The sequence below is a fragment of the Trachinotus anak genome, unplaced genomic scaffold, assembly GCF_046630095.1.
Source record: "Trachinotus anak isolate AG129_WGS33_773 ecotype Australia unplaced genomic scaffold, CSIRO_AGI_Tana_v1 ptg000016l, whole genome shotgun sequence".
NCBI classification, from domain to species: domain Eukaryota; kingdom Metazoa; phylum Chordata; class Actinopteri; order Carangiformes; family Carangidae; genus Trachinotus; species Trachinotus anak.
The window spans coordinates 11,105,331-11,129,902 of record NW_027273867.1 but is presented as its reverse complement, the minus strand read 5'-3'; the positions used below and the strand labels follow the sequence as shown (position 1 = coordinate 11,129,902).

At 44.2% G+C, this 24,572-nt stretch overlaps 2 protein-coding genes and 1 long non-coding RNA gene across 5 annotated transcripts; 1 reads left to right on the top strand and 2 right to left on the bottom strand.

Moving 5' to 3' along the window:
- Positions 1-21,055, bottom strand: pals2b (protein associated with LIN7 2, MAGUK p55 family member b). Of its 3 annotated transcripts, XM_071499222.1 has the most exons (14): positions 20,933-21,055; positions 14,204-14,266; positions 11,305-11,568; positions 7,719-7,819; positions 6,919-7,071; positions 5,235-5,387; positions 4,762-4,989; positions 3,778-3,909; positions 3,575-3,671; positions 3,179-3,247; positions 2,923-3,084; positions 2,610-2,812; positions 2,275-2,403; positions 1-1,629 (listed from the first exon to the last, which is right to left on the bottom strand). In XM_071499222.1, exons 3-14 carry the CDS (start codon positions 11,441-11,443, stop codon positions 1,453-1,455), a joined length of 1,743 nt encoding a protein of 580 aa, XP_071355323.1. In that variant the 5' UTR covers positions 11,444-11,568; positions 14,204-14,266; positions 20,933-21,055; the 3' UTR covers positions 1-1,452. The 3 variants fall into 3 exon arrangements, with proteins under 3 accessions (XP_071355323.1, XP_071355324.1, XP_071355325.1); XM_071499223.1 differs by lacking the exon at positions 11,305-11,568; XM_071499224.1 differs by lacking the exons at positions 6,919-7,071; positions 7,719-7,819; positions 11,305-11,568; positions 14,204-14,266; positions 20,933-21,055 and adding an exon at positions 6,284-6,367.
- LOC139633522 (uncharacterized) lies at positions 20,740-23,365 on the top strand. The gene is made up of 3 exons (XR_011693777.1): positions 20,740-20,830; positions 23,077-23,170; positions 23,251-23,365. It is a non-coding gene; the product is annotated as an uncharacterized lncRNA (long non-coding RNA).
- Positions 22,247-24,572, bottom strand: npy (neuropeptide Y). Its single transcript, XM_071499225.1, has 4 exons — positions 24,434-24,572; positions 23,957-24,144; positions 22,689-22,778; positions 22,247-22,589 (listed from the first exon to the last, which is right to left on the bottom strand). The coding sequence occupies exons 2-4, from the start codon at positions 24,142-24,144 to the stop codon at positions 22,568-22,570; spliced, it is 300 nt and encodes a 99-aa protein (XP_071355326.1). The 5' UTR covers positions 24,434-24,572; the 3' UTR covers positions 22,247-22,567.

Here is a 24,572-nt window from a genome sequence, read left to right as displayed (position 1 = left end):
TTTTGTGAGGTTTAATAAACTTTATTCGTCATAACTTTGCTGATAAAAATGTAAAAACAAATCTGTAGACATGAGGTTGATGCGAGACACTTCAACAGGCAGTAGGGCTGTTTTCTTAAACGTGGCACAGATTGACCTCTGGACTTTGAAACGTTACATATATGACAAGGAACATCCATATAAGGTCATTTTTTTAGAACTAATTTGAAATGGAAATGAGTGAAATTGCCTGATCTTCATGTAATTTTTTTGACAAAGATAACCAGTACTGCGCTACTAGGATTTCTAGGATTAGGCTTTGCTAGATGCATTTACCATCCAAAGCCATATTATGTTTAAGAATAAATTCATATTACAGCCTGTAGTTGAAATACCATTCAGATTTAACATCAGCGAGTTTCAAACTTTATTTGGAGTATGACTCAGGCTTTGGCATACTGCAACGCTGAAGGTAAGGACCTTAAGGAGGGAGTGGGTTTGAGCCACGTTCACATATATAAAACTTTAACAAACCGATTTATGCAGACACTAAGGATGAGGGTCAGTGACACTGTGATGATCACACTCCAGACAGACAGACGTAACAGGATATTTATAAACAAAGCAAAGGATCATGGGTGACAACACACTTCACTATAAATCACCACACTGATGAAAGACTACTGTAAGAAAACAAAAACTAGACAAAATTACCAGACACAGTGTTTGATCTTTGAAAAAACTACATCATAACGTCTTTCTTTCACATAGCAGATGAGTTGTGCACCTGTCGATCTTTCAACCTTTATCATGTGGACGACACTGTGAGAAGAGTTGAGGGGCCAGCTACATAAGAACACTAAAGGATTCAAGAGTAGGGAGGTGGAAATAAAACACAGCTCCACAACTTGCTCAGACATGGCCAGGACGTGTGATGCTGACAGGTTTCTTGGACAATGACTGCTCAAAGATCTTCTAATCCATCGTCTCTCGTTGTCTTCATTGTGGAGCTTGGGCGGGGATCTTAAATCCTGGGTGTCCATGAAGGAAGACGGACAAACACACTTGAAATCAAGAGAAACAACTACAAAATAAGACGTGTAACTACCACAACAATAAATTAATGCAAAAATATGGCCCAAGTACGTGACCAGATTATTATTTTTTTTTGCTGTTGTTTCATTCTCACTGGAATTCCACATTGAATAGAAAGATCTTTCATAAAAAGTTATAAAATAAATAAGCACTCTTTCCCTTTGAGTTTTGAGTAGAAAAAAGGTTGCACGGCGCGCAGGCCTAAGAAGAGAAAGAGCAATAGGAGTAGTATTTTTTTTTTTTTTAAACTTATGTTATTTTGAGGAAGTATCTCTGCCCTCCTCTCCTCTTCTTTGGCCTTTGTGGTCAGAAACACACACACACACACATGCTGGTGGGTCAGTGTGACCCGCTCAGAGTAACTGCTGCTGCTGGTCCTCAGTACACCCAGTTCACTGGGACCCACTGGGGTTCACTGCACAGTTTGTCCACAGCGGCCTGTAACGTCTCAAAGGCCTTGTCCAGGTTGTCGTTGACGATGGTCAGGTCGAAGTAGTGGCTGTAAGCCCTCTGGATTCGGGCACTCTCATCCACTGTCTTCCTCAGGTCCACATCCTGCCAACACACAGAGGACAGGTGAGTTGTGGAAACATGAACAAGCTGCTGATGGGAGACGCGCAGAAGGATAAAGGAGCCAGTGACGGCAGGTAGGTGGGAAAATGACAAGTGACTGAATGAATGAGCGGCATGTGAGTCGTATGTGATCTGAATCACTTTTTACAGGCATTTTGCATCTTGAGAATAATAAAAAAATCTGCTGTTTTATGCTGCTTTATGTTTTACTCCACTCTTAAAATTGTACTTTTTACGCCACTACAATTATTATACAGTTGTAGTTACTAGATATTTGCAAATCAACATTTTACATACAAAACTAAGATGGGTTCAATATACACTATACTCTGAAAGGGGCAAGTAAAAGGATCACTTTGCTTTTACTTTTGATATTTATATAAATTTTACTACTACTTCTGCTAGTTTTACGTATATAAAACTTTGAATGTAGGTCTTTTAGTTGTAATATGTCGACAATGTGGTATTACAAGTACCTGTTGGCAGCTGCTCCATGGGAGTAATGGATAAGGATGTGTGAATGTATAATCAGGTGCTCATATGTCTGGTTTTCTTTTTTTTTGGGTGGCTTAGTGTGGGTAATGCAAATGTTTGTGGACACAAACATGCACATGGGTGTTCACCTACCGTGAGCTGCTTAGTTGTGATGCCTGCGTCCACAACAGCTTTGTGCATGGCCTTGAGTGTATCAAAATCTGGTGCTGCAATGAACACCACGTAAGGCATGAACTCTGCTGTTTTCAGGACCTTGAGAGCCTGGAGGGAGACACAAAAGGTGACGTTACTGCCAAAATAAAATTAAAAAAAGAATTGTACTTTAACACTGTGAGGACCTTATTATTCAAAGACGCCTGACAATGTTGCCAAATGTTCTCTCAATACTGTAAAATATGTGTTAAATCCCTTTTTGCGTATAAACTTTAACCCTGGGTAACATTTACTGTCCTCAAACCGTCTCTTACCTGTGGGTTGACATCCAGAATGCAGGTGCGTCCTGTGGCCACCACCTCATGGATGGACTCAATCTTGGTGCCGTACAGGTTGCCATCATACTCCCCGTGCTCCAGGAAGCGGCCGGCCTTCACATCGACCTCCATCTCCGTCCTGCTGGTGAAGTGGTAGGAGTTCCCATCCAGCTCGTCGTCACGGGGTCGCCGTGAAGTGTCTATCAGAAGACATTCAGTCAAAAGTTCGATTGCACATTGTAAAACTTTTTTTTGTGTGTCCAGGTGTGAAATAATTTAGAAATACAGACAGAAACCAAGCGGGACGTACATGGTATTGTTGTGCCGAAACTGGTGGGTTGGAGGACCATCAGTCGGTTTTTCAGGCTGCGGCGACCCACACCCTGTGCACCAATCAGAACCAGCGTCTTTCTCTGGAATGGTGGCACTTTCGCCACTTCCTCATAGATCTGCAGCTCATGTCTGTCAAACTCTGTTTAAACCCACACAAACACACTGTTAGCCAATCAGAGAAGAGGATAATGAAGATGCCAGCGAAGAGTCAACAGCAAGAAGAGCTTTCTGACCTGCATTCTTGGCCGTCAGGTACATCATCTTCTTCTTCTTTTTGCCAGCTATGGTACCACAAAGGATCCCTACAAAACAAGACTGAACATTTATGGGCTTGTACTTTTTTGCAATTCCAGTATTTGGCCAGAAGGGGGCAGGCTTGGACCATATTCTTAGTGTTTAAACCATCACTACCAAGGCATATTCACCATAAATCAGTTTTTTGTGGTAAAAGCAATAGAGAGGTGACAGAGGTCTGGCAGCAAACACGTAGACAGACTTAAGGGCAATCCATCTTTTCAACATCGGCCTTGTTAAAGACAGAAACTGGAAACTTGAGTTGCAGCTCTAGCGAAAGCAGAGTTTACAGTGTTTATTCAGAACACCGCCAAGAAATGTTTGCAGTGACCTACCTGATCCATCAAAGTCTCGAGGGACGAACGCTTTCCTCTTCTCCTCCAAGAACTGACTGGGTATCAGTCCTGTAGCGCCGCCCACCACATGACATGCCTGGCACAGATTAGAGATCAGGCCACAGTTACGGCTTGAAATCTTTTTTTTATCTTTTTATCCTCAGTGACAGACACATCAAGGAAATGAAGGGAGGAAATCTCACCTGCCACCAGTTGGGATCCTCTCTGTTGACAATCTGAAGGATGTCACCTTTATTGAAGGCCATACCCGCCTCTCGACAAGGGATCAGGTTATCATTGGCTGGGTTGTAGTCAAAGTATGGCCTCACATACACCTGTGATGAACACATACAAATATAATAATAACAACCACAATAATAATCATAATAACAACAATAATAATAATAAACAATAAACACACAAAGGGGCATGAGCTCAGCATGCTGCCTCACACTCTGACACAGTGACAGTGGCTCTTTCACACCCATTACGTCCCACGTCCCACTCTGCACCCGGCACAGCTGTTCACGCTGCGCCGACAGTGGAGACCTTTGCCAGCGAGTGTAAGTGCTCCGGCCGATGTATTAGATTAAACAAGCAGCCAGAGGAAGCAATAAAACAAGCCTGTAAAGTATACAGTGCAGCGCGCCCTGAGCCACAGAGCAGGATGTGATTTTGCATTATGTGTCTTTCAGTTGTACTGCTGTTCATTCAATTTAAGCCAAACAGGCATTTCTATGTTTATGTCTGTTTGTTCAGGATACACAATATCTTCAGGAGGTTTCTGCGCAGGAGGCATAACGGGTCAGAAAATCTGTGGCGCAGGAATGAGGGAAAATAACTCAAAATATTATAAATTAGTGTACTTTCCGTGTGAGGGAGCACGAGATTACAAGGAAACGTGTGTGTGTGTGTGTGTGTGTGTGTGTGTGTGTGTGTGTGTGTGTGTGTGTGTGTGTGTGTGTGTGTGTGTGTGCGAGAGACAGAACAGCTAGTGTGACCTAGATAGCATGTGGAGTGTTATTAATAGGGATCCAAGGGTTCACATTCCTGCATAGGGGATTGTGGGAAGGCTGTAGAACAGATCACCAGCCCTGTACCACTGCCCAACATCTGCCACTCATTACATAAGTGTGCATGCTTGTGTTTATATTATCATCTCATTTGACATTGGTGTGCGAGTGTACCTGTGGGGGTGCAGGAGCGTCTCGGTAGCTCGGGAGTATTTTCAGTGTGATGCCTCCGCTGCAGTCTTTGAGCATTTCCTGCAGCTCGGTGGGGTTGTTGCCGACGTCCTTCCCGTTCACCTCCTTTATGATGTCGCCCACATGGAGCAGGCCCTGCCTGTCAATCATGCCGCCGTGCAGGATTCTAGCAATGACCAGGTCGTCTTTCTCCACACGAAATGTCACGCCCTGAGAGGGAGAAGAGGGAGGAAGATGATGTTTATCCTCCGTTACCTGGTTTTACATACACACCCTGTTTCACACTTTCAACCACTGGCTCTCTGTTCTGACATCTACTCACGCACATAATGATTCACATAGTCATGTACTCAGCCACTCCCTTCCAGCAGTATCCACACACACAACACAAACACACAGACACACACACACACGACATATGTAGACATTTTAAGTCAGTGTGTGTCTCTGCTCACCAGCGGCTCTCCGGCCTTCTTTCGGATGCCAATCATGCGCACAGCATCAGCCTGCATCAGAGCGCTGTTCACAGCCGCATCATTGGCCATCTCAGCCGGGGGCGGGACTTCATAGCACTTTGAGGCCACAATGTCATGTGCCTCCAAAAGAGACTGGGAGAGAGAGAAAAGGATAAAGTGAGAGAGCGTGCGAGTGATGATGCTTGTGTAGGTTTTCAAAAAGAAAAAAAAGAACATTCTTCCTCCTGAAAATGAAAAGTTGAATCCGTAAGAAATGAAACACACCTTTGCTCAGTTCAAAACGCTCACTGGATTTGCTGTAACACCCTTACTGGTCTGGTATGACCAGTGGCTTATGGTTCAAACGTTAGCTAATGTTGGCAAATATTAAATTTATATATTTCTGTGTAACTGACAATATTAAGTCAGTTTGTTACGTGTGCTACTGTTACACTACATTTTAGTTTTAATCATTATCCTGTAATTGTCACCTTGGGCTACAGTGGACAGTGTTGAGCAAAGGTTTCACTCTACATAATGCCACAAAACTATGACTTGATGTTTCAAGTAAAAAAACGATGACAGCTGTATAAGGTAGAGCACGTTGACAGATGGTAGAATGGCGGAGTGAAACAAAAACAGTCAACTCAAGGGCAGACAATAGAGCAGAACCTTAACCGATATGGAGTAATTGTCTAATTTGCGATGCTGCAGCATCTGTAACAGTTTGTTAATCTTTTGTCTTTTAGGTTTAATTTTCCAAAAACAAAAAATAAAATAAATAAAAACAACAACAACAAACTTCCCAGATGTGCCTTCTCTCAAGCGTATTAAAGTTGTGGCTTAAAAAATAATGATAATTTAGAAAAAACTAATCCTCTAATGGCATAAATCCCAAATATGGATTACGACCAAAATGCATCCAATTAATTCTTGGTTCACTGCACCACCTTTCATCCAAACCTGTTCCCTGATACACTATCGAGACTACTTTTAAAATATCTCACACACAAACAGACAGCTAAGTGACAGAAAGTCTATATACTCACACATTCAACATGTGATGTAATATCTGTGTCCCTCATTCCTCTTCTCTTTTCTCCCTAGCCTGCTTTTCCCTCCCTCCCTGTCTCTCTCTCTCTCTCTTTCTCTCAGTAGGTCAACAGGGTCTTATCCTCCAGATTACAGCACAGAGAGCTCTGATTGGTGCAACAGACTGTTGGGCTCAGAAGTCTGACTCCTATTGGTCTAGCCTGTGTAAAGCCCCGAGTCGGTCTGGGGATAGAGGTTAGTGTCCTACTGATGCACGAGGACAGGATCCAAAACATCAGCAATGTGCTACTGTAACTACAGTCAAAGCTTTACAACTATAGGTTGCTACTATAACTCCAACTAGTACTATAACAACTATAACATTTACCATTCCCCAGTTACAGTAGCTTATCACAGAACCTGTAGTATTCATTTTGCCCAGAAAATGGTGCCACATACATGGAATTAACTGCAAAGACGTTGCAATAATACATGATTTAAAAAAATGACTTCCCAAAACTGAGTAAATATTTAATCCACTAGCAGCGCAATTACATCCATGAATCATGTCTTATTTACCTTGTCACCAGAACAAAGATGTAACATGCAGCACGTAAGCTGTGAATGACCTTTGAGTGTTTTGTCATCCCACCTGGAAGTGTGGCTCCTGTAAGATCCTGGACAGTTCGGACGCACTGTCGTCTTTAACCTTGAGGTTGTTGATGTCGCCCAGGATCTCCGTCACCAGCTCCACATTGTTGTCCTGCACTGCCTCCAGCTTGACTTCCTCCAGCTGCTCGTGAGCCTGGAGGGGAGACAGAGAAGCTCAGGGAGGGAGGAAGGTTTCTTACTGATCCGATGAATGGAGCTCATTTTTCGTTGTGTAGATGTGGTGATTGCTGATGTTATATTGCATTCCGCATACAGTGTAGTGCTGATTCATCATGGGACTTGTTACACTCTGTAAGCAAGCCACTGTCTGCCTCGTGTTAACACTGGTAAAAGTCAAAGGCGTATTTGTTTATGTTTAGTCATCTGTCATCTATACAAGTTCCAGCCCTGCAGGGAAAGGCTGAATGGTGGAAAATGACAACAGCCTGTCGAGCAGGAACGACAGCTGTCCTCTAACTGAACTCGCTGCACAGTAGATTTCAAACAGCTGTGGAGATGTGTGTTTGTGTGCAGAGGCAATACGTGCACTGTCGGTAAAAAGGCACGATCGGGTAGAGCTACTTTATTTTGATACTGACAGTATGTATGTGCTTGTACAAATCCTCTAAGTGCAGATGCACTGTGCACTCTGTTAGTCAAAGCCTTACTGTGTCTCAGCACCTCAGCCAAAGCACTGCAGGGAGCAGGGGGTGGAGGTCTCGGAGCTGGCTAGAGTGTTAGTCTGCTCACTGCTGCTCACCCCGAGCTATGTGTGTGTGCTACCTTAGCCAGGGAGCGTACAATGGGACTTTCCATGATGCCGCGCAGGAAGAGCAGGTCGATGTCTTTGGCGCCCGTGGAGGTGGGCAGCTCACCCAGATTATCCAACACCTGCTGCATGGCTGGATGGACGGGTCGAGAGACAAAGATACACACACAGACAGAGAAAGAGAGAGGGAGAGAGATAAGAAGAGTTAGCCAGGCGTGAAAGTCATACAAAGCATAAACACACACACACACACACACACACAACAGTGTTCAAGATATTGCAGCAGCCAGAGGGAGAGAAGCAGGGGCCTGGCTGAAGAATGTCAGCACCAGGCTCTCAATTTCATGTTACTCAGTTATTGTAAAAAGAGGCCCAAACACTGCAAATTGACAATTTAATTGATGGGAATATATAATATATAAAGGTGCTGAAGGTTTCTCCTGTCAACCAAACAAAAAAAAAAAACTGAGACCTGTATATATGTATTCTATACAATATATGTTAAAGCATAACAACGTCAGGATTAAAGTTGTACAAAGGTTTCCTGACAAATGAACTCTGCAGAGTCACAAACACAGAGAGGGAGAAGTGAGGACTGTAGGTATCAGCCAGCTAACGCCCTAATGCCAGGGTCTTAAAGCCCATGTAAGCCCATTTAAGACACTTAAAGCCCTGGGAATGTGTGTTTGTGTGTGAGTGTGTGTGTCTCTGTACCATTATATACTTATGTGGGTAGTAAATATGTCCAGTCAGGACTCGTATGCACTTGATTCACTGTCATGACTTCTCTGTATTTTGCTCCCCTAGCTCATTATTACTCTGTAACCCTGACTCCTGTTCTATGTCATAAGGTCAAGTCATAGATATTATAAAATATTGCTGTTGTTTGTGGTGTTTTCTGGTGCTTGATATGTGTACTGTTAAAATGTTAAAATCAACTTGCCCTTCCAAAAAAAAGCACAGCTTATCACAGTTGGAACACTATTTCACAGGTGATAAATTCATGATGGGTGTTTCAGATATTTTACATGGGAAATTCAACACACCAGGGGCAGCATTTCACATGGCAATTTCTCATATCAGTATGTGTGTTTGTTCCACGTAGTAAATCACATGTTCACACATGTAAACATTTGCTTCTTTTGTGAGGGTTGGGTCATGTTTATCATCCAAAATCAGTAGGTATCTGTATGAGTTCAATTCTATTTTTACTGATTTGCAGCACAAAAAATGTCACATTAGTTAAACTAGAGTTTGACAATTTTCTTTATCATTCATTCCTCATTAAAGTCACAAAGTTGTATTAGAGGATGAGACTGAAAAAAAAACAAAATATCTCACAGTGGTGTGAAGAGCTCACTGTGGCCCAATCAACACGGTACACTGACAGGCTGCATAAACAGCAGGCTTCATGCAAAAAAAACAAACCTTAAATATTTATGATCCTTTTAAAGAAGGACAAATAGGAGGAGGAGGTTAAAACTGCACTGCAGACTATTAAACCTGTACACCCATAAAACAATATATATATCTCTTAAGAAGATAGAAACACAATCTAAAACCCCATTCAGATAAACAACAGATAGTATGATAAGGATATGCAGTTTCTGTGGGGACCACACACTATCTTCCAGAGCAGAGTTGTAATTGTAGTAAAGGCATCCACACAACCACACAACCACAAACAAGCATTAAAACACCAGCTTGACTGCAGTGCACTCTCTCACTCACACTTTAATTAAGATTAGTCATGGTACAACCCCCAGGAATTTGGAGATTAATGTGTCTCCCAATTCTTCAAATGTTCAAATTTAAACACAATAACTTGTAGGGGTCTGAGCAAATCTAAAATGAGCAAAGCTGTCTTGCTTGTGTGAAAGAGAGAAAGACCATACAAGAGAGTCCAAACTGACTCACTAACGTACTTGATGCAATCTCAAAAATACACCAACGTAAACACCATATCTGATCACAGTACATCCAAGGTTTTGTGCTCTCTCTCTCTCTCTCTCTCTCTCTCTCTCTGTTGACCTCTATCCGCTTGGTCAGCTCATTGTGTCACTGCGTCCTCAACCACAGGAAGAGTTGTTTTCCTATCTGGTGAGAGATTGGAGATGAACTAAAGCCTCCTACCCAAAGTCTCTATAATCCTATGAAATATGGCAAAGTGATACAACCACCTACCAGCCTCTTGCTAAGCCTGGCCTGAAGAAGTTGTAAAAGCCAAGAGATTACTGCACTGGACAGTGTACAGTACAGTGTTTTTTTTCCGGCGGGTTCATCTAGTTAATGAATCATCCTGCTTACCTGCTCTTAATTCCTCCCTCTGTGGCACTCTGCTCTGCGCCTGCAGTCTCTCTCACCATCTAACCACTGCCTCTGTGTACACCTACCGGTGCTGTGTGGTTTGAATGCCAATGCAGAGACTCCCTGCTTAAGAATTCCTAACTCTGTTTCTCAAAGAACGCGAGACAAACCCCAAGAGAAAAGTCCTGGCAACCTGTATTATGTGTAGTATTACTATTTTTTTTGAGATCAGAGGAGCACCTTGAATGGCAAAAAAGTAACATCACCCATAACAAAATATATCTCAGTGTATTTTTTCAGTAGCTCAGGCTGAGAACTGAACCACCTCCACAAAAAATATGGCAACTCTCACAGCAAAAGCTCCTCTAAAGGGAGAGAATCTCTACAGAGATCCCCGACCTTCCTTGTTCCTGAGGGGGTATAGTCGTGAAGTTGCCAGGCAGTACTTTGAAAGACCGTAGAGTAGCTAAACTAATTTGAAAAAATAAACATTTAATATTGATTAGGAAAACATATCCATATATTGAATTAGCTGTAGATGAACACTATACTTGTTGGGATTGAGAATGTGTGAAAACAAGTTAGCAAAGGAGCAGAGAAGTCTAAACAGGTAGCTAAAAGTGGTGGATAAACAGTTGAAATCATTAGCTAAAAGGAATAAATAAATGATTAAAAGGATAGGTAACACTAAATGAATTGATGAACAGTAAAAATAGCAAGCTAAAACTTTCAGCTCATGGACAAAAGGTGAAATACTTAACATTAACTTAGAGTAATGGATAAATAGTTGAAACAGGTTAATAGATAAAAATAGTTACTTAATAGTAGCATAGTTGAAATAACTAAATGTCAGAAAAATGGGTGAAATAATTAACTAAAAGTCATGGATAACTGGCTGACAGCTTTTGCTACTTCTAAGTGATAGTATTATAAATGCAACCATGACTTGATCAGCCTAAAAACTGACAGTTCAAATACACAGTATTATTAATGTTAAACAACATCCGGTTTAGAAATAATTCAGATGAACACATGACAGGTGGTGCTGATGAAGGGGTGCTTAAGTTCATCTGACATGGGCACAGCGGTACGTCAGACAATGCAGGTTCGGAGCCACTGCTTTAAAGGATCACCAGATCATCTACTTTTAAAAGATGAATGAAAAATCTGGCAGTCGCATCGCTCTGTAGAAGCTACCAACACTGCCTTCTGATCATAAATGTTTCATCAATCCCTACATCTTAAATTTCAGAACAAAAAGACTACAGTATCAGTACAGTAGTACAACCCGCCTTCTCCCCCTTTCCTCACCTCCAGGTGTATCTGCTCCCTGGGTGGACCGCATGGCCGGGGGCCCCTCCACGCCAGGCTGTCCCAGGGGCGTCACCTCCTCCTCCTCCTCCTCCTCCCGTACCCCATTGGGAGAGGCATCTTCCATAGCTGTCACCATCGCCAAGCCCTCCTTCTTGCTCCCTGCTGCCACAAGTATGCTAAGGCTAACCACTAGTAAACCACCAGTAGTTTTGCAACTATGTCTTCTGTCCTCCAATCCTCTTGTCTGGCACTGCTGACCCTCTAAACTCCCAAAAAAGACACACAGAAAGGGAGAGTATACAGAGGAGAAAGAGAGAGAGAAGGGATTGAGGACAGAAAATGAGAGAAACAAAGAGGCACAAAGAGAACGACAATAGAGTGGGATTAAGATCCGGGGATATTAAGAGACAAGGGGGGGGGGGGGGGGGGGGGGAGCAGAGAGGAGAAGGAGAGATAAGGGGGAGAAATTTAAGAAGAGAAGGGGCTGATGTGAAGATGACTTCAGAAAGACAGGCATGAAGGGAGACAGAGAGAGGTAGAGAGCTGGATTGCACACACAGATGTGGACATGCATTCAGTGCTTGTTGGTCCCCTCCCTCCACTCTGGCTTTAATACCTTCCCTTCCTAACCCCCCCCCCCCTCCTTCTGTTGATAACACACACACATAATCCCACAATCCTCTCCTGCTGTTGAGGGCTTGCTTGAGTACCCCTCCTTGTGTTTCCCTCGACCCCACCCAAAGTCAAGTTGCCCCTCTTGTCTAGAAGGAGGCACACATGCACATACACACCAGTTGAATGTGCCATTATGTAAGTAATCTTACATAAGTGTTACTGAAGGGAGCCTGACCTCACATTCCTATTTCCCTGCTTCTTTCTCTCATTCACACTGTTCAGGGTTTGGACACCCTGCTGCAGCCGTGTGCAGAAAATCTCAGTGCGTGCAGATTGTGCTCCAACATGTTCCCTCAGCGGTGGTCATCCACCTCCTTAAAGCAGCATGTGTCAGCCTAATGTGAGCTTTTTGCTCTCTCTCGTTTTTTCTTTCATCTCCGTCCCTCCTTAAATTAACGTACCCTTACCACCTTACTTCGCACTAAATCAGTGGACTTAAGGCTCTGACAGGATTATGCACATTTTTGTGGCTTTGAGCTTCTCCACTCCTGAGCCTGAATAAAAACTACTGGCAAACTACTGGGTGCAGTACTTTCATAGAAGGAACCTCCTTTTCTTTAAAAGAAAAAATTTCCCTGGGGCCTTATTTTACATGGAGATGATGGAAATGAATGATCACTATAGCCTACATAGAATGAGCATGAACAGGGAAGTCCAGGAAACAGTCTCTACAGCGAGGATCAATAATGTCTGTAATTGTCAATCCGTAGATATTGGGATATTTCTCTGGATAAATGAGAATTTGAACCTGTTGGTAGAACTAGATAAAAAACATCAGAGAATTTCTAGTCTTTATGATTCATCCTCTGGGGACAATGAATGGCAGTCGAGACATTTCAGTCTCAACTTTCAGGCTAAAGTTAAGGACCGACTGCTGGAGGAACCAACATTGCCATCCCTAGAGGCACACTGCTGTGTTGTCTAAAAACCAAGCAGCTACAGAACCCCTTGAGCCATTGCAAATATTAGTGACAAAGCAAAACTCAACTGCAAAAGTTCAACAGAAAACTGTTTTGGTTGTCCTTCCTGCGTCTGTTGTAATATCAAGACTGTCACGATCAGAGGAAGAGCAAAAGAGGTGCCCCAGTGTTGAGAATGATCTGAAAAAGGCTCCTCCCCTTCACCACCCATCAAGCCCCTCCTTCCGCAACACAGCTGGGCAAGGAGCAGATCTGTAGGTTTTAATCCGCCCTGCCACTCCCTCCACTCCATCCTCAACATGACAAGTCAACCCCTCCCCCAACTTGGGACGTGGGATTTTAATCGGGCCACAAAAGTGCAGGATTACAGAATCTCTCTCATCACATCCGGCGCTGAAACATCTCTACCAGGCTAACAGCGCTGCTTTGTCGATGGGTTGAGATGGCTTTTAGCAACACACTGAGTAGCTACCGCTGCCTCTGATCCAAGACATTTTGCATCAGTGGGCATCAGTACGATGTTATTGTGCAACCCTCCACAGATCTAAAGGCACTTCATAGATTGTTGATCACATACACAAGTCTTTACAAAGTAAAACGATAGAAGCTGATTTCACGCAGAGTTTGACTGAGGCAAAGCTGCTGTGTGAGAAGAAAACAATGCACTTAGGCCATAACAGAGCATCATGGGAAGTCAACAAGTGATCAGCAAGCTTCAAGTCTCCATTGAGTAAAATTAGATTGCGATTCAATTAAAATAATTGGTTTATTATTGACCGATGAGCTGAAATCTGTGAGTTAAGAAGCACTGAGTAAAAGCACACTGCTATTTTAAAAGGTAAGAGAGGACTGTACGAGGTATGTATTATATACCTATTATATATCAGACTATTCCTGCACTGACAGAAATACACTGATACTCAACAAGGACGAAAGTGTCACAGATGGGTCACAGTCATTCATAGGCAATAAATGAATATAAATAATCTTCATTATATAAAAACCTTGAAACTTCAATTTCACTGGCTCAGATCAATATGAGCGTGGCCCTTCAAGTGCTGAAAACACTTCATTAACCTTGTAATCTACATGAGCATTAAACAGCCATAGGAAACCCAGCTGCTTCCTTGCTGCCTTGAAAGTGGTGTTTTTTTAAGAGCAGTGATCAGCACATCCTCGCTTCAAAGCCTGGCACATCTCCCACTGAACTGACAAAACCATGCCAGCATGCAGAAAACATTTTCTTTAACGTCTTTAGTGAGTCAGTGCTGAGGAAGAGGCGGGGAGGAAATCGTGTTTACCTGTGCCAGTCGGTGTAGCCCAACCCCAGTCCTACTGGCCACTCATCAGTCAACTGTGAAGATCTGGAGAGAGAAAGAGAGGGAGAGAGATGCGTGAAACTTTGTGAGGCTGAGCCTCACGAGGCATGAATATTCGGCTCTACTTGCATTCCTGCACACCAGTTTTCATCATTCCTCACACACTTGCTCGAGCATTCAGACTCTTTTCACCCTCTCCATCTGTTTCATCTGTCTATGCCAATGTCTTGCAAGATAGGAGCCCTGTTTGCAGACTGAGGCTGTTGTTCGTTCAGAGTGATGCACAGAGTCCTCCAGAGCGATTCATCACCCTCAGCTATTCAAGGATGCCTGAATCATCAGCTGGCACAGTGCCATCAACGTAGTAAATGGCCACTATTCTCTGAAAGTAATGACAAAGCAGTATGCAATCATTCTCAGAAGGGCTCATATCTCGCAAATTCACTCACACATACACACCATCATTACGTTTATCATGTGAAATATTACCAGTATTGCTAAAGCTTAATATTATTGGCCAGTATTGACTAATCAAGGATTTATTTGCACGGTTAAGGATGTTAGCTAATATGCAAGAACAGATGCAGCAGGCATTGCAGAGAGCAGTGCTTCAGGCCATTTGGAAACAGTCATTCCCGCATTGTTCCTGAGTTGACTGTGGAAAAAAAACAAAACATAGATTCCACAAACAAAAACTGATGGATCCATGCAAAGAAAAATTTCTACCTAAGGCCCACTCACTTGCTTGCTGTGGAGCTTTCAACAATATGACCAGGTCCTCAACGAAACAATGAACCCTCAACCTCAACTTTTAAGCCAGCATTTATAAACCCGCCCTCGCTCAACGACACCTGGGACTGCGCCAGTCCCAGGTGTCGTTAGTCCCAGGTGTCGTTGGGCGAGGGCAGGTTACACCCTGGACAGGTTGCCGGAATGTCACAGGATATCACTGACATATAGAGACAAACAACCATTTACGCTCACATTCACACCTATGGGCAATTTAGAGTCACCTATTAGCCTAATGTGCATGTCTGGTTTGTGAGAGGAAGCCGGAGTATACCCAGAGGAAACCCGCACAGGCAAAGGGAGAACATGCAAAGTCCACACAGACAGGTTGAGATTGTTTAATCAAATCCAATGTCAAAGTCAAACGAAATATATTGATTTCAGAGGCCATTTATCTGGTTTTTACTCTCAAGTGAGTCTAAATGTGGACAGAAAGGACCCCCACACTGCTGCGACATCCCCTGCCTCACTGTGCACCATTTAAAAAATTATCTATCTAATAGAACTGCAAAGTCTGGCAGCGCTAAACCCATTCACTCTGCTCTGAATAGCCATTGTGAAACGGACCATTAGAGAATGCAAGCCAGCAAAAAAACAATGAAATTGTGTGATTACAAATAACTGATGCCTGCACTCACCCACAGAACAATAGATTATCACTCTTGCACGCTTCATTTCGTTGAGCCTCTTTTCGCTTTCCCTCCATTTCTCTACTTCGCTTGCCTTGAGGTGGGGAAAGAGAGTGTGGTGTTTGGAGAGATTGTCAAATAAAAGTTACAAATTATGCCTATTCACTCGGTGTTTAAAAAAATCTGCGAAATGTCCTGAAATAAAGAACATTTCTTTTTGTTAGTATACTCTCTCACAGTCACACAATCATGACGCAAACGCACTGTCCGCTTCACCTTTGACCTTAAGCTCCTCTGTAGTCTGGGTCATACCAACAGGCGCAGTCAGAGCAGTTTCAAAGTGCTACAACGTTTACAAGGTGACAGAGGAAGTCTACTCATCACCGGTTTTGCCATTATCCCTTTTTGCTGCAGCAGCGTATTTTCACTTATCATCCTCAAGCTAATTGGCCCTTTATTGCATGAGAAGAAGGGAGAGGAAGAGAGAGAGTGAGGGGTCGATTCATTACGCAACACAGATTACGACCAGGCTTGACACGCTCATTGAAAGTGAAAGATATCCCCTGGAAGAATGTTAATGGAGGCAAAGCCACCGGGGCAATTCCTCACCAAATCATCCGCACCACAGAGCAGGAGCCGGGCCAATCAAAGGTGAAGGAAGGAGCAAAAAGTGATCAGAAAAAGATGGGAAAGTTTACAACCTGATTTTAGAGGAATTTATAACAAGGGCCCAGAAGGAGAGGAAGAAATTTAGTAGATTTAGAAGTAGATTTAGACCATGAGGCTAGGGGCTAGATAAAAGGCACATTAGGAGTCTTGAAGAAGAAAGAGGGAAAAATCCTCAAAGATTAGACAGAGCTGTGGGAAAAGCCTCTCAAACCATGTGGGGGATGAGAGGAGGAGAGGGGAGAGGGGAGAGAGCCTTGACAGAGAAAAAAGTGGCGTGAGAGGTTGTCTGCATGCAAATACCTTCATAATCTCTTTCACTCTTTCTAGAAACCCTCAGGTAAGTGTTGTTCCTCTAGTGACAGTTGCACGAAAAGGAAAATACTTTTGTATCCGACTGTGCTTGAGCGCAAAGGAATGTGAGAATTTGCTTTACATAGAACAGATGTAGTGGCTGCACTCATTTGCACGCAAAAGCCAGGTCATCTCAGGGACTAGGAACTGGGTTACCACACACAATATGTTTCACCAGCCAGGCCAATCTATCTCACAATGAGTATAGGAGACTCAGGATTCCCCTGATGTCCTGTTACCTCCACCACTGTTTGCTCCTGTTTCCTCCTCTTGGGACAGAGAGAAAATCACAGGAAGTGGTCACTTGTAACCCCAGCTGCCATTGGCTGGTCTGAACGAAAGGACAAGCCGACAAAAGCTCTCTGAGTGGCCCCGGTTGCCAAGCATTCAGATGATGGACAGCTCATAGAAGAGGGATTATGTAGGGGGGGGGGGGGGGTGGGATCAGAGGGTTTGTTTTTGTACAAAACATCATCACTGTCTCACACATGTTAACACGCTTGTGTGTGCGCGTACGCACACTATTAAAAGCATAGGCAAACATCAGCAGGCTGTGTGGTTTTAATTCCTCCAGTTCAAGTCACGCTAGCAGGAAACCTCACACTCAAAGGTAGAGTGAGATTTCCTCAGTGTTTCATTGAGTGCGTTTTCTGAGTTTATAATCTCAGATGCAGTAAAATGCTACATCCCTCCGGGTCATGAAACATGAATACACATGGTCAAGGCCATAAGGCGTCCATCCTGGAGAAACCATTCAAGCTCTCTCCTTTTCTATTCTCCCTCCCTGAAACACACTTACTCTCAGGCCTCTGAGAGCAGCCGTCACTCTCACTTCCTCTCGATGACTTGAGAATCACAAAGGAAGCCAGTGAGCTCTGTCCTGCCCGCGAGTCCAGATGTCACTTCATTGGCTGACTCCGGGGGTAGCAGAGAGCAATTACTAAACTTCCCTGAGCACTGAGCTGCAGCGTTCCCTCTGTATGACACTGGTGTGGCAGCCAGCACTGCAGGGAACTAGATATTCAAGGAGTCAGTGTGAACACACATGTGGACATACATGTATGCGTGATAACTGGCTGTTCATATAACCAACCCCCCTTTAACCAACCCCATCCTGTCCTGCCTCCCACCCATCACCCTCTGCCTCCAGACAAACTCTATGTAGGTCACTCCATGTGTTAACACAGCCACTCAATAAGAGGATTACACTGCTACCCCCAAGATGGCTATCTTAGCAGATCAATATCTGCATATACCTATCAGAACTGTTATTCCTCTATTGTTGTTGTAGCTGTCGATGCTGCAGCCAATAGAAAGTTGATGAAATCAGCTCCGTCTCCTCAAATCTATCACAAATGTCGAGGATGCAGCTTTACCCACATTTCTGCTGATTCATGCTGAACTCTTACTCTTCACCTGACACTGCAGTCTAAATTACCTTCATTTAACACAAACAATCTATTGTTGCATCAGTGCACTTTCCCCACATCACCAAAAATGACCTCATTCTCCTCCCCGGTGATGTTCCAGCTGGTGGGATGTCTGTGCTTTGCCACGCAGCTCGGGATGATACAGTTACACGGCCGTCCGCAGCTGGCCAAGACCCTTGGGCACTGCACATGCAGCGATCTTAATAACGAGCACCTCGTGACATAATCTAACCCGCCACACGGCTGCGCCTGCTCCTTCTCAGTCTCTCTCCCTTCCCACCCTCCTGTTACTGATTATTAGTGTTTAGGAAAAGGGAGGGAGGGGATGGGGGGTGGGAGAGGTGATGCAACAGCACTTAACAAGACTGCAAAGTTTAAAAATGAGAGAAGTGATGTTGTGTGATGTTGGATGGTAAAAAATGTGATGTGTGCACGGGGGAGAGGGAGGAAGAGAGGAGCTTGTTTGAGTTCAATGAGCGCGTTTGACTTTTTTTTTCACTTTGTCTTGTCATACTTTTGAATATTGGTGAGAATTACAGACATATTTATCTCCTCTCATAGAGGCAGGGCTATACTGTGGTATCTTACAAGCTTGATCTGCTCCAGTAAAAACGAATGGGACTTAGATCTGGTATGCATACGCAATGACCTTATATGATCTTCATGCATATGAGCTTTCAGCAGAAAATATGCTGTTTATCTTACACACATAGAGTACATATTCTATCTTTCCAAATCCCATCACTTTTAAGTTGAATAAAAAATCCAGCATCCAGCACAGATTCAACTTTTTCATTTCTTGAATCAGGCATTGATGTGTTTTCTGCACAAAATCAAACTGTCTTATGCTACATAGATTATTTTATTGTTTCTCTGCAGTGGTGTGCCCCTTTAAGGCCTTAGTAATGGATGAAATCTGGTGAATCAGCACTATAGGCTGCAGCAAAAAACGGCCAAAGACGTTCGCCTTCACTTGCCTGGTAGCAAATCTGACATGTTGTTCATTTCAAAATAATGTCCCTCTCCGTAAAGAGAGGGCCTTCAGTTGTGTATTTTCTTGACAGAGATGCAATTAGCTTATGATACCTGTTATGGGGTCAGTTATCTGTGAACAGCAGGAAGGTGCAGCCTGGTGCAAGGCAGGGAGGGTTGATTGTAGGTGTGGAGATAATGATGTGTTGTTATAGCTGGGAGGTTTGAGTCACTCCGGTCTCTTTGCGTGTGTACGTTTGTTTGTGTCTGTCTCTTTCTCTGTCTCTCATGCGCTACCCTTCCTCCTTTTTGTTCTGTGCCATCTCTCCCATAGCTGTGTATTAATAATGGAAAAGTAGAAGCTTCAGAGGGTTGGATTTGGTCTCTAAATGACTCACTGACAACTCTCATATGTTCCAACTTCAGGAGCATATGTGATGAAATTTGTGTTTTCCCCTGCCCTAATGACAGGAAGGAATATGGATATGAGGGCCGAGAAGTCTCGCGCTGTGCCTCATCGTGAAGCAGAACAATAAAGGTCATCCTGGATCCTGACTCAGAACTCTTACTGGATGGCCCTGCCCTGGCACTGCAGATTTACTCTAATGCACTGAACTGTCTCTGTCTCCTTCCTTTCCTCCTTTTGTTCTTCCTATTCAATTCAACAAATCTGATTAGGCCTTATTACAAGATTGAAGGGAAGAGAGAAAAACCCATAAACTCCAGGTTACATGCAACAAGATACATGCAAACCCCTCTCTCAGTGGTCTGGTGGCCTGCATAGCCCCTCCCAGGAAGGATCCCCAAGGATATTGCGTATGTGCATGGGCTTCCCCCATCGAGTGCGGGAAGCTAAACAGCTTATAAACCTTGCCAAGTGACCCCGTGCTCCTCTGCGCGTCAAGGAGCTCCCCAAGATTCACTGTCTGTTATGATAGGTAGATGGTTTTATGTTTCGACTAAGTGCTCACATAAAGTGGGCCTGGCATCGTGTTAGCGCATTATTATTTGGTAGATGGTGCACTCATACATTTCGGTGGGGGTGGGGGTGGGGGTGGGGGGACAAAAAACAAAAATCAATAGGACCGTCTGGCTGCTCCTCGGCCAGCCTGTGCCAAGCCACCAGGTCCCCTTCCCCGTTTCCATTCAGCATCAGCTCAATACAAACAAATGCTTTGTTGATATTTGTTGGGAAAGTTTTTCAAGACAACAAAATAAAATGTAATACCCGGTAGACTGCTCACACCAGCGTGTACGACTTGTTATAGTAAAAGCCCAGCACCCTTTGCTGGTAGATGTAGCTAGTCTAGTCTATCGTTCCGGGACGGTCCCCGTCCTCTCAGCGCGGTGACCGGCGGCTCCCCCTCACCTATCCTCCCAGTCGTACACCTACGCCACGGCTGTGACGCACGGCCCGGCAACGTCCGTGCGCCGGATCCGTGCGCTTGAACCGTGCGCCAGATCCGTGCCAAGCGCTTGCGCCGTGGCGCCGCGGCCGGACAGCTGCAGCCCACATCCACGCCGATCTCCGCCACACGTGCGGCCATTTTTTTTGTTACCCATCCGAGCCATTGTGGCGCGCGCGCACACACCCACGACCACAACCCATCCCCTGAATCCGTCCTCGTGATGTGCGGGGGGTGGGGGGGTGGGACGAGTACCCACTCCACGATGGGCGCTCAGAGCGAACTGATCTGTGCCTGAATGAAGCCTGCTCTCACAGCGGAGCGGGCTCTCCTGCTGTCAAACTCTGCTGCACCTCAAACACGGTAAAGTGTCTTTGTCTCCCGTTTGAGCGGCGGCGGGGATGAATGAACGTGGAAAAAAAAAAAGCTACGCGTCGCTAAATATGATCACCGGCCGCTGCTTACCTGTGAATCGTGCGTGTGAGTTCGCGGTAGTCCACCGACCGTCCCGGTTGGACATTCAGACCCCCCTCAGCTGTCTGTCCTGGTCCCGCAGCAGACTACCAGAGAACACGATGCCAATCAAACCGACAAACCCCGCCTCCCCTCCTTACGTCATAGAGAACAGACCAATGGCAACTGAGATCCAGCCCTCGCCTTGTAAATACATATTTGTACAGTGCATATAGTATTTTCCTTCTATCACACACTCCTCCATTCAGATAAATGGGCCACATTATGGGCTAATTGAAATGCACAGTGTAGCCTGTGGATATTTAAAGCAGGCTATCACAGAAGCAGGCTGCAAACACAACTACACAAGGCCTCATTGATGCTGACACCAAGAGAGAACTTCATGATAAAGAGTTAGGCCTCACAGCTGCCTACAAAGCTTCACCAGGCTCCAAGAATTGTCCACATTTGTCCTTCATCTACTTTTATCTGAGAGCTTTCACCCGGGGCAGAGTGAGACAGAGACTGATGAAGCGGCCAGTAGCTATTTCAGTTCATGGCTGAAAGTGTCGTGCCAAAAGGCCAGGTGTTTTCTATGAGCTGGCTCCACACTGACTGGTAAGATGTCCAACCACCACATGACTATAAGTCAGCTCATTGGCGTGTCTTCGTTCTTTGGGGCAGGCCTATTGCAGACTATGTGTCTGCACTGTCTCCTAACTGCTTGATTTGTGCCCTGTGGGCTGACTCGATGTCAGGTTGCGGTGGACTAACCACTCGTGTAATTGCAATAATGCTCCTGAAATTGTCCTTTCTCCCCTCATTTACTTTCAGGGTAGGTACTTATTCTTATGGCCACAAGAGAGCGCCATTAGCTACCCAATTGGCAGCTCCAAATTGACTGATGTTTTCTGACCATATAGGCTTTTACTGGACCATTCATGCTTGTTAGACCCGGTTTAAATGTGCTTTTCCTGCACTTGTCCCATTATCCAGTCCCATAGAGCAACATTAGCTGGTTTCAGTCGGGTGGCAAGGTGTGGCACAGCAAGCCCAAACCTGATCTCAACATGCGACGTCATGCAGACAGTGTTTGAGATGTCAAGTGGCATCCAGGATCAAAGTTTAAATAAAAAAAAAAAAAAAACAACAAAAAAAAGTGGCATTCTGGATTAGTGATCTCAGTTGGTTTGATTCATTCATATATTAGAATAAATATGATTCCACTTTTCCATTACAATCTGCTGAATATAATTACACAAGTTGTTTTCCATGATTACCGAATCAAATTTGTGAAACGGATTCAAATAGACGCCAAGAAATACATTCCTTCAAACAATTATTCTTTAATAGCACAATTATACAATACAATCAACATGCCCCTCCCCCACTTTACATTAATGTTTCACAGATGATTACTCTGATTAAACTATTTACAATTTTATGGCACATACTAGAAGCGGTTTTGACCGTAGCTGATGGCTAAGGAGGAGGGGTTGTATACACGTGGCAGCTCATGGAGGTAAAAGGGGCAGAGGCAGGGTGGTCTTTTGGTGTAGGAGGGTGTGAAGTGACAGATGTGTAGAGGTTAGAATGTCAGCAGCGGTGGGGCGGCAGTGAAGTGTGGAGCCAGCACTGATGGCAGCATCACCACAATGACGGGTCATATCTGGCGAGAGAGGAGCAAAAGTCGAGGGTCAGCTTCCTGTGAGTGCTACAGAAAAGTTGTGCTCCCACTCTCACAGCAACATGCTACACACACATATACCTTGACTGGGGTAGTGTGTCTGTGCTTTCCTTCAACAACAGCTCTGAGACCAGTGTGTCCAGAATCTCAGGACTGGACCTCTTTCCATACCTGAGACACACACACGGACAGACAGACAGACAGACAGACAGACAGGCAAATTAGTTGTCGAGCTGAGGGGAAGTTCAACCTTTTGGGTGTCAAATGATAAAAGATCAAAGAAGAAAAAAGATGAACTCGGCTCAAGCGGTCACAGGAAAATAAATAACTAAATCTATTACTCTGCATGTGCTTGTGTCATATGTCCAATTACGAGCTCAGTGAAAACGGAACGCGGTCAGAATGAGACCCAGCAGGCACAGGCAGGAGTTGCATCGCAGGTGGTCATATTTCCTTTTCTGTCCCTCAGATGATAAGCTGTGCCGGCGTGCTTGTCCCCCTGGGGCGGCTAAACGCCTGCAGCGGCATCCAAGTTCCTGACATTCAGAAGAGAGCTGAAAACTGTGGGTGATTTGACATGGCATGCTGACTGTGGCAGTCATTTCTCCTCAGGTTTTTTATTTACTTTTTATTTTTTTTACAGGTGGTAACTGGGCAGCAGGTGTCCCCTGCTCTGTAACAAGTGAGAGGGAATAACTTAGGAGAAGGTGCAGACCTGCAAAGAGTCCGACTGACAGCTCCAACAAGCAAACGTGGACTAATGGATATATTCCATTGTTGCCTTATTGTCAGGTTTCTGATAATGATTATGTATGTATGTATGTACGTATCTATGATCATGTGAATATCTATGATCATAACAAGGACTGTCAGATGTTGAGCAAATAAAAGATCTTTTCATATCAAATATATTATTTTTTTCTGGGGAACTCATGACTGTCCAGCCAGGAGGATAAACAACCTGCCAAAATGCAAATAATCAATTCCTATTTATTACAACTTGGAAATAGTCTTAAGGGATTTAGCAGGAAATGACAGACCACTGAATTTATAAGCATTTTTTTAATCTGAAAGCCGCCATCTTATTATATGCAGAAGTAGAATAAAATTATTAGATTGAATAAAATAATATAGATTGGAATACAATACTGTGGCCAGTGGACAAACTTTTTTTTTCCTTTTTTTAAAAAAAAATCAATTCAGTCATTTGAGGAGGAAGTTTATTACAAAGTAGTCAAATTAAACCTGAACTCAAATGAACTTTAAGTGCACACTCATTCTGTTGTGCTGTATTCTGCTGTGCTCTTTGCTTGGTTATTCTGGCAGAGAGGTGTCACGAGTCCGCCTACCTCTGTCTTGTGATGAGGTTGATGTAGTGTCTCAGGGCTGAGTAGTATTTGGCCAGTTCCTCCGCCGGGGCGTCCTCCCCGGGGTTCTCCGGCTTCACCGGGTATCCCTCCGTCAGGGCGCCCAGGCAGAGCAGCGCCCACAGCAGGAACCCCAGAGTCCCCAGCCAGCTCACTAAGTTAGGCTGCATCTGGCAGAGCAGTGTGAGAACTGTTACCCTGTCTTACATCACTGGACACTTGTCCCACTGTGCTTTAAATTGACTCTTTTTAAAGTTTTTAATTGTATTATTAACATTTACTGAGCTATGATGTATCCCTGTTAAGCCTTCATTTTAGAGTAAAAAAAACATACAGACATTATGATCAGTGGTAGAGCTCTAATAACCACCAGGAGTTAAGTAGTCAAGTAGAGAGACTTTAAGCAAGTTTATAATTTCATGTCAATATTTTTGGAAATCAAATATCAAGATGACTTACAATTCCCAGTAGGTCAGGGGCAGATTTGCGCGCTGTCCTGTGGCGTCTCTTCTGCTCTTCTGGGCGCTTGGTGTGCGCTGGGTTTTATATCCGTGTGCGTGAGACGCGCTGCAGAAAAACGCGTCAGAGCTGCGCCCGC

Coding starts and splice junctions, on each gene's coding strand:
- npy (XM_071499225.1), bottom strand. CDS start 24,144: ATGCAGCCTAACTTAGTGAGCTGGCTGGGGACTCTGGGGTTCCTGCTG. Junction 22,779..23,956: donor AACCTCATCACAAGACAGAG/GTAGGCGGACTC, acceptor TGTGTGTCTCAG/GTATGGAAAGAGGTCCAGTC. Junction 22,590..22,688: donor GACACACTACCCCAGTCAAG/GTATATGTGTGT, acceptor CTCTCTCGCCAG/ATATGACCCGTCATTGTGGT.
- pals2b (XM_071499222.1), bottom strand. CDS start 11,443: ATGGTGACAGCTATGGAAGATGCCTCTCCCAATGGGGTACGGGAGGAG. Junction 3,672..3,777: donor AGGATCCCAACTGGTGGCAG/GTGAGATTTCCT, acceptor AATCTGTGCCAG/GCATGTCATGTGGTGGGCGG. Junction 1,630..2,274: donor TCACAACTAAGCAGCTCACG/GTAGGTGAACAC, acceptor GTGTGTTGGCAG/GATGTGGACCTGAGGAAGAC.